Source organism: Babylonia areolata, chromosome 1 (assembly GCF_041734735.1).
Source record: "Babylonia areolata isolate BAREFJ2019XMU chromosome 1, ASM4173473v1, whole genome shotgun sequence".
Taxonomy (NCBI): Eukaryota; Metazoa; Mollusca; class Gastropoda; order Neogastropoda; family Buccinidae; genus Babylonia; species Babylonia areolata.
In genome coordinates this window covers 24928752-24938314 of record NC_134876.1, presented here as the reverse complement: position 1 = coordinate 24938314, position 9563 = coordinate 24928752, and the positions used below count along the sequence as shown (strand labels likewise).

The following is a 9563-nucleotide window of genomic DNA, read 5'->3' as shown; positions in this document are numbered from 1 at the left end:
GTCCTGTTATAATAATGATGATAACAATAACGATGATGATGATGATGATGATGATAATGATGATGATAACAGAGGAAGAAAATGAAAGGTGTTTAACTGGCCGGACATGAAAGAATGTATTTCAGCATATTCTTTCAGTTTCAGTTTCAGGGATGTGTGAAAGCATGCGGATCGATCCATATACGCTGCACCCCATCTTCTTTAAAACAAACTATAAAAAAAAAGGATCAGATGCCTGACATTGGCATAAATCCGACGCGCTGATGACGCCTTGAAAGCCTGTCGTAAGTGTGAACAACACATTACCCCGAAATGAAGAAAAAGTAAATACATTGAAGTAAAATAATGGTGAAAATTACACATGGAAAGTAGAGGTTTTTATCTTCCCATCACTAAACCAAGCATCCAGAACTCCCCCCCCCCCCCCCCCACTTTGTCCAGGGACAGCGCTGGAGAGTAAAGTATTGGCGCAGCTAAGAACTGAATTAAAAATGTTTCAACCCAAGATTCAGACAGATCCAAAAAATGGGGTAAATTAAAAACAACAAGAAGAACAACAACAAAAATAACATTTCAAACTTTTTTTCTCAGAGGTTTTTTTTCTATCTTTTCCCAGTGCTTTAAATACACAGAAAGCCACAACTTTGCACCTTAATCTTTAAATGTTTGTAATATGAATGTACGAGTATGAGTTCCTAAAAACCTTAAACACATTGTCGAACACGTTTTCCCCCCTCAAACATTATGCTATATTCACGTTCTGAGGCAGTGATTCTTTTTCTTTTTTAAACAAACACGTATACATTGCTAACTATGTTCCTGGCGTCATCACGGAAGCAGTGGCGGATATGTAGCTGGGAGTGGCTATGTACGCCGTTGCCTGATAAATGGTGCGCTGTTGTTGTTGCTTTATACCATATTTTGGGTACAGGTATATTATGCACATGACTTTCATTAACGCTTTCTTTCAGTTGAAACTAAGGCATCATAACGTCAATCACGTATTATGGTATGAACACAATAACAGACCAGTCAGTGAATCGGGAACAATGAACACTGGGGAAGTGAAATCGGGAGTAAAAATCAAAACAGAAAAACAAAAACAACACACACACACACACAAAAGAAAGAAAAAAAACTGCGGAGACTACAAAGGAACTGAGGAAGCGCGTCAAACTGTCTTCATGAAAGCTCTATGGCTTTGGTACATGAACGCTTTCCAGTGAATGCATTGCAGCGTACACAAGACTGCAGGCAGTGTGATTGATATGCAACAGGTCACTAACAATCAACTGAAAAATGGGACAGTCAGCCAATGACTTCTCTACGTTATTCATCCGCACGTTGCACGGTCAGACTTCTGCCCTGCACCCCCAATCACAGGGTACAGTTGATCCGATCACATATACACAGACAGAGATGATCCGATCTGACCACGTCACATCTACACAGACAGATGATCCGATCTGACCACGTCACATCTACACAGTCCCACAACATGCAGGAGTATCGGACACAAGCCTATGGCATCAAGTTGCTCACTCACTCCGCCACTTTTAACGCACACCATCCATTCATGTTCATCGCATCGTTTTCAGCTGTTTTCAACAAAGACAAGTGCACCACAAAAGTGTGTGAACGGGACAAACCCATCTGCAAGACTTTTTTTAAATTTTTTTTTTATACTTTTCTTTTTTTAATGTTGAGCATCAGAACAGGTGCAGTGACAGGCAGACAGTGTGGGCAGGGCGCCGGGCTCCATTCCACTCCTTGACAAAACGGGACATGGGACTGCAGTGTTCGGATGGATTCGTTTCATTCTGGATCATGCAGCGAAAATCTCAGTTTTCACTGATTAATAATTGACAGAATTATTGCTGTTTCGGTAGTTGCTATGCTGACAACATATCAAAACGAAACGGTCTCTCCGATGTTGACGATTCTTTTGCATCATGTAAATGGTTGTGTCGAATGTCCGCTGACATTAAAAAAAAAAAAAAAAAATTATTGTTACCTTTTTCAAAATGATCTCTTCACTCAGTCCTTGCTCTGCAAGTTTCCGTCCAGCAATGACTGAAGTGTGCGTGGCGGGTGGCGGTGGTCAACACTGCACTACAGTGGACTACGAGATCACACATGCCGCTCACCGGTGGACCACAGCAAGGAGAACACACACACACACACACACACACTCTCTCTCTCTCTCTCTCTCTCTCTCTCTCTTCTCTCCCTGTCTCCTAGCGAGGTCCGTCACGTTGCAATGTAACGCTGTTCCCTTCTTCAGAATCAGCAGAAGAAGATGTTGAAGCTCAGCGGTCCATCAAAGGACACCCACCCCCCACCTGCCTCCCCACCCCCTGCAGGAGAAGAGGGGTGACGGGGTGGGGGGAGGGGAAGGGGTGGCGGAGGGAGCGGGTGCCATTGAACGGTCAGACTTGAGGGCTTCAGTCCCGGACTGTCCGCGCTCTTTCAGTGTCACCATCACCGGAGTCTGGGCTCCTCCTTCACCAGAGGGGGGGAGTTGGCCCCCGGCCCCCCGGGCCCCATGCCCCCCATCCGGGCCCCCACTACCGCCGAAGGGGGCGGGGGCGAGCTGAGGCTGGTGTTGTCCTGGCTGTTCTCCGTGTCGCTGCCTGACGAGTCCTTCTTGCCGCACGCCGAGTGTGTCTTCACGTGCTTGGACAGGTGGTCGGAGCGCATGAAGCGCTTGTTGCACGTGGGGCACGCGAACCGCTTCTCGCCCGTGTGAGTCCTCAGGTGGCGCTGCAGCTCGTCGGAGCGCGTGAAACGCTTGCCGCAGAAGAGCCAGTTGCAGACGAAGGGGCGCTCTCCGGTGTGCCAGCGGAGGTGTGCCTTGAGGTGGGAGGTCTTGTTGTACACCTTGCCGCAGCCCGGGATGTGGCAGCTGTGGATGTTGCGCTTCCTCAGGTGCTCCCCGGCGGGGCCCAGGCGGTCGGCCTCCTGGCAGTTGGGACAGTCACAGGTGGCGCGGCCCGTGTAGCGTCGCGAGGAGCGGGGGCTGGCCAGGGAGGAAGGCCGGGGCAGGAAGGGGCTCACGGAGGAGGCCGCGGAGAGTGGGTCAGCCTGGGAGGGCAGGATGCTCTTGTAGGTGTCCTGGAACAGGTGCTGGCCCTGGGACAGCAGCGACCCGGGGGTGGAGGTCAGGGGGTGGGGGTGGTGGGGGTGGTGGTGGTGGCCCAGCGAGCTGCTGTAGTCCGCGTAGGTGGTGACGTTGAGCTGGGGGTGGAGGGGGGAGGCGGAGGAGTCGGTCAGCCAGTTGCCCGCCCCTGCCCCGTGCACGTTGTGGGCGGCGGCCGCCGTGTGCATGTCCCACCAGGACCCCGCGCCGTTCATGGCCGCCACGTTCATCTCGGCCGAGGCCTTGAGGCCCTGGGGGGCGGAGGGGTGGGGGTGGGCGGCCGCCATGCCGGGGAAGGGCCAGGACTCGTAGTGGCCCGTGACGGAGGGCACCCGGCCGTACATGCCGCTGAAGCCTGTGGCCGTGCTGGTGGTCCCCAGACCCCCCGCCCCCTCACCCTGCATCTTCTGCAGGAAGGCAGCCTGCACAGTGCAGCAACCATCGTCATCATCATCGCCATCATCATCATCACCGTTATCATCATCATCATCTTCATCGTCATCGTCATCATCATCATCATCGTCATCATCATCATCGTTATCATCATCATCGTCATCGTCATCGTCATCGTCGTCATCATCATCATCATCGTCATCGTCAACATCATCATCATCATAATCGTCATCATCATCATCATCATCACGACAACAACAACAATTATAATAATGATGGTGATGATAATAACGATGATAAGAACAACACTGCTCCTACTCCTACAATTACTTCCACCACTACTGCTACAAATACTTATCATCATCATCATAATCATAACAGTAATAACAATAATAATGATAATAATAATAATGTTAATCATAATAATAATAATAATAGTAGTAGTAATGATGATGATGATAACAATGCTGATAATAATAGTGATAATACTCGTACTCGTACTACTACTAGCAGCAACAGCAACAACAATGATAATGATGATGACAATAATAATAATGATAACAACAATACTACTACTACAAATAATAATCATCATCATCATCATGACAAGAAGAAGAACGACAACAACAATAACAATAATAATATTAATAATGATAAGAATAATCATCATCCTCATCCTCAAAAGAATACCACTGCTACCACTACACTTACTGCAACCACTGCTATTACTACTATTACTACTACTACTGCTGCTGCTGCCGCCGATTGCTACTACTATTGAGTGCATTTGACAAGATACATTTGACCTTACACCAACATAACAAATGCCCCAATATTTATCCATTTCCTGTAAGTACTTTATTTATTAGACCTTAAACAGTAAAACACACAGACCAACAAACAACACACACACACACACACACACACACACACACACACACACACACACACACCTGTGAGATGTTGTCGGTCTGTGAAGACACAGTGGTGCTGGGATACAGGAAGTGGTCGTTGCTGCCGTACCCCGAGGGGTTTGCCGAGGGGGGCGGGGCCGGGGAGCGGCTGTAGCCTGACGTCAGCCCGTTGGACTGCATGCTCAGCGGTGACGTCAGAGAGCCCGACACGCGCGGTGACGTCAGGTGGAACCCGGACACGGGGGTGGAGGAGGGGGTGATGCCGCTCTTCTTCCAAGGCAGGAAACCTTTGCCGACGGTGGCCTCGGCGAGGGGAGGGGGGCTCTTGCTGGTGATCTTGCTGCACTGGGCAGCCAGCATGGCCAGGGGGGTGCCTCCGAATGCCTGTGTGTCCTGCACACACACACGCACACACATACAGGCCGGCCTCCCCTTCAGCATCTTAATTCATTATCATTATTGTCTTTTTATTTTGTTCATTTATTCTCCCCCCCTGCCCCCCCACACACACACCCACCCCCCAAGCCTCCGTCCCAGCCCCTGTAATCTATTCTATTTCATTATCTATCTGCTTACATTTTTTGTTGTTCGTTTGTTTATTTGTTTATTCATTTATTCATTTCTTTAATGATGTATCCATTTACTTTTTATGCATTTTCCTCCTCAAGGCCTGAATAAGCTCGTTGGGTTACGCTGCTGGTCAGGCATCTGCTCAGAAGATGTGGTGCAGCGTCTTGTCCGAACACGGTGACGCCTCCTTGAAAGACTGAACTGAACTGAACTGAACTGTCATCACTGCAGATGGTACGTCTCTTGTTTTCTTCAAAGCCTGGTATCATGTTTGGCATCGGATCGCAAAGCCTTTTACGGACACGGGAACCTGCAGTGAATTCCTCATCATATCCACCGTGTGTGTGTGTGGGGGGGGGGGGGGGGGGGGGGGGGGGGGGGGGGGGGGGGGTGGGAGGGGGGAAGACAGGGGCCAATCATCTCCTTTCTTCCTTCTTCCTTGTAGCCTTCCCCCAAACCAGGTCAGATACCCAGTGACGCTTGGGTGGGGTGCAAAAAGTCGTGAGTAAAGTGCCTTCAGTACTTACATAACAAATAAACTCGTATCATATTCATTTTAACATATATTTTCCAACATATTACGCTACAATACTTGCAGTCAATTGAAAAAACAAACAAACACGGCGACATAAAGTTCATCTATAAAGTACCATCCCGATGAAAATGGGGGTGGAGAGGGAGAGAAACATTGAAGAAAAGAGAGAGAGGGGGTGGGGAGAGAGAGAGAAACATTGAAGAAAAGAGAGAGAGGGGGGGGGGAGAGAGAGAAACAGTGAAGAAAAGAGAGAGAGGGGTGATGGGGAGGGAGAGAGAAACAGTGAAGAAAAGAGAGAGAGGGGGGTGGGGAGAGAGAGAAACAGTGAAGAAAAGAGAGAGAGGGGTGATGGAGAGGGAGAGAGAAACAGTGAAGAAAAGAGAGAGAGGGGGTGGGGAGGGAGAGAGAAACAGTGAAGAAAAGAGAGAGAGGGGGGGTGGGGAGAGAGAGAAACAGTGAAGAAAAGAGAGAGGGCGGGTGGGGAGAGAGAGAAACAATGAAGAAAAGAGAGAGAGAGAGGAGGGGTGGGGAGGGAGAGAAACAGTGAAGAAAAGAGAGAGATGGGATGGGGTGGGAGAGAAAATGAAGAAAAGAGAGAGAGGGGGAGTGGAGAGAGAGAGAAACAGTGAAGAAAAGAGAGAGAGGGGGTGGGGAGGGAGAGAAACAGTGAAGAAAAGAGAGAGAGGCGGTGGGGAGAGAGAGAGAAACAGTGAAGAAAAGAGAGAGAGGGGGGGGGAGAGGGAGAGAAACTGAAGAAAAGAGAGAGAGGGGGGGTGGGGAGGGAGAGAAAAACTGAAGAAAAGAGAGAGAGGGGGTGGAGAGGGAGAGAGAAACAGTGAAGAAAAGAGAGAGAGGGGGGTGGGGAGAGAGAGAAACAGTGAAGAAAAGAGAGAGAGGGGGTGGGGAGAGAGAGAAACAGTGAAGAAAAGAGAGAGAGAGGGGGGGTGGGGAGGGAGAGAAACAGTGAAGAAAACAGAGAGAGGGGGGGAGGGGAGAGAGAGAAACTGAAGAAAAGAGAGAGAGGGTGTGGGGTGGGGAGAGAGAGAGAAACAGTGAAGAAAAGAGAGAGAGGGGGGGTGGGGAGAGAGAGAAACAGTGAAGAAAAGAGAGAGAGGGGGTGGGGAGAGAGAGAAACAGTGAAGAAAAGAGAGAGAGGGGGGTGGAGAGGGAGAGAGAAACTGAAGAAAAGAGAGAGAGGGGGTGGGGTGGGGAGAGAGAGAGAAACAGTGAAGAAAAGAGAGAGAGGGGGGTGGAGAGGGAGAGAGAAACTGAAGAAAAGAGAGAGAGGGGGTGGGGTGGGGAGAGAGAGAGAAACAGTGACGAAAAGAGAGAGAGAGGGGGTGGGGAGAGAGAGAAACAGTGAAGAAAAGAGAGAGAGGGGGGTGGAGAGGGAGAGAGAAACTGAAGAAAAGAGAGAGAGGGGGGTTGGGGAGGGAGAGAAACAGTGAAGAAAAGAGAGAGAGGGGGAGTGGGGAGAGAGAGAAACAGTGAAGAAAAGAGAGAGAGAGGGGGTGGAGAGGGAGAGAGAAACAGTGAAGAAAAGAGAGAGGGGGGGTGGGGAGAGAGAGAAAAACAGTGAAGAAAAGAGAGAGGGGGGGGGAGAGAGAGAGAAACAGTGAAGAAAAGAGAGAGAGAGGGGGGGGGGAGAGAGAGAGAAACAGTGAAGAAAAGAGAGAGAGGGATGGGGAGAGAGAGAAACAGTGAAGAAAAGAGAGAGAGGGGGGGGAGAGAGAGAGAAACAGTGAAGAAAAGAGAGAGAGGGGGGGGGTGGGGAGAGAGAGAAACAGTGAAGAAAAGAGAGAGGGGGGGGGGTGGGGAGAGAGAGAGAAACAGTGAAGAAAAGAGAGAGAGGGGAGGGGGGAGAGAGAGAGAAACAGTGAAGAAAAGAGAGAGAGAGGGGTGGGGTGGGGGAGAGAGAGAAACAGTGAAGAAAAGAGAGAGGGGGGGTGGGGAGAGAGAGAGAAACAGTGAAGAAAAGAGAGAGAGGGGGGTGGGGAGGGAGAGAAACAGTGAAGAAAAGAGAGAGAGAGGGGGGTGGGGAGAGAGAGAAACAGTGAAGAAAAGAGAGAGAGGGGGGTGGGGAGAGAGAGAAACAGTGAAGAAAAGAGAGAGGGGAGAGAGAGAGAAACAGTGAAGAAAAGAGAGAGAGAGGGGGGGGGGGGGAGAGAGAGAAACAGTGAAGAAAAGAGAGAGAGGGGGGGGTGGGGAGAGAGAGAAACAGTGAAGAAAAGAGAGAGAGGGGGGTGGGGAGAGAGAGAAACAGTGAAGAAAAGAGAGAGGGGAGAGAGAGAGAAACAGTGAAGAAAAGAGAGAGAGGAGGGTGGTGGGGAGGGAGAGAAACAGTGAAGAAAAGAGAGAGAGGGTGGTGGGGAGGGAGAGAAACAGTGAAGAAAAGAGAGAGGGGAGGGAGAGAGAAACAGTGAAGAAAAGAGAGAGGGGAGGGAGAGAGAAACAGTGAAGAAAAGAGAGAGAGGGGGGTGGTGGGGAGGGAGAGAAACAGTGAAGAAAAGAGAGAGAGGGTGGTGGAGAGGGAGAGAGAAACAGTGAAGAAAAGAGAGAGAGAGGGTGGTGGTGGGGAGGGAGAGAAAGTTAAGAAAAGAGAGAGAGGGGGTGGTGGGGAGGGAGAGAGAAACAGTGAAGAAAAGAGAGAGAGGGGGTGGGGAGGGAGAGAGAAACAGTGAAGAAAAGAGAGAGAGAGGGGGGGTGGGGTAGACGGAAAAATAGGTGAAGATGTGGGATATCAGTGACAATGAGAGACAGAGAGAGGCAAAGAGGTATACACAAACGGAGACAGAGATATCCACATAAAAGACAGACAGATATCCACATAAAGACAAAGATATATCCACATAGAAAAGACAACAACAACAAGAACAAGACAGAGATATGCACATAAATGACAAAGAGATATTCATATAAAAGACAAAGATATATACACGTAAAAACAAAGACAGAGAAAGAGTGCAAACCATTTATGAAACGAGCTAGAAAAAAAAAAGTGGAGAAAAAAAAGGTGATCCCTTTCTCATCCATCCTTGTATTGTTTTTCTTTCCTCTCTTCTTCAGAACTAATAGTTCGCCTTCCCATATTATTCCTCCATTTTCCCGCCTCTTCTACATCTTCTGCCCCCCCCTCCCCCCGCCCCCCGCCCCCCTCTGCCTTCCCCCTACACCCCCCGTCCCCCTCTTTCAACCCTTTGAAAACTCCAGAACTCAATCAACATGCCTAACCCGCAAGGTGTCTGTCTCCAGGTCTTCACAACACTTTACGGCGAACAAATAGAAGTGCATCTTGAAACGGCGCGGAGGTTGCTAGCGAAGCTTGACAAATCACCGCGCTGAAGAAATTAACGACCAATCGACACCTGTACCCGCTAACACCGCCGTCGGATTCGATCCGTTCTCACTTTGAACTCACACTAAACTGTCGGCATTGATTCGTTGGCGCTTTGATATGTTGTCGCGGTCGGCGACCAGACCTGTTCACACAGAGCCTGGTTGGCTGCCGCTTCTTCTTCTTCTTCTTCTTCTTCTTCAGGCGGACTCTTTCCTTTCACTGCTATTCACGTTCTCTCACCCACCTCTTCAAGAGAGTGGGTAAAGGGTTGGGTAAGCGCATCTTGTTCAGCTGCTGAAAAAAGACTTTGGCCCTAACCTTCATCGCCTTTACTTACCGCTAAATTTACCGTCATTAGCCACCCTTTCTCCCCTCCCCTCCCCTCCCCTCCCCGCCCCTTTTACCACAACTCGTCTTCCCAAACACCGCACGCCGACTTGTGAGAGAGTGGAGAGAGAGAGAGAGAGAGAGTGAAGAGAGCTTTGTGGGTTTTCAAATTGGCTCCGCAAAGCGCTCATTCATTTCAAACCCCGATTCGCCTGAAGAGGACGATTTGAAGCACGGCGAGTGGTTACCGCTTGTCTTGTTTGGTAGGGGGCTCAAACGGGACTCTTCTTCTTCTTGTTCAGTAGCCGCCTTCCCTCTCCACCACACCTCTACCCCTCCCCCCTCCCT

General features: G+C 49.7%; 1 protein-coding gene across 1 annotated transcript in view; it reads right to left on the bottom strand.

Moving 5' to 3' along the window:
- Nucleotides 1-456: 456 nt before the first annotated feature.
- The window catches only part of LOC143291639 (transcription factor Sp9-like), a 62842-nt gene continuing 53735 nt past the window's right edge, over nucleotides 457-9563 (bottom strand). The window contains exons 2-3 of the mRNA XM_076601615.1: nucleotides 4486-4839; nucleotides 457-3561 (exon numbers count right to left, since the gene is read on the bottom strand). Of these exons, the coding sequence (XP_076457730.1) occupies nucleotides 2482-3561; nucleotides 4486-4839 (1434 nt within the window). The 3' untranslated portion in view covers nucleotides 457-2481. The remainder of the gene's footprint in view (nucleotides 3562-4485; nucleotides 4840-9563) is intronic.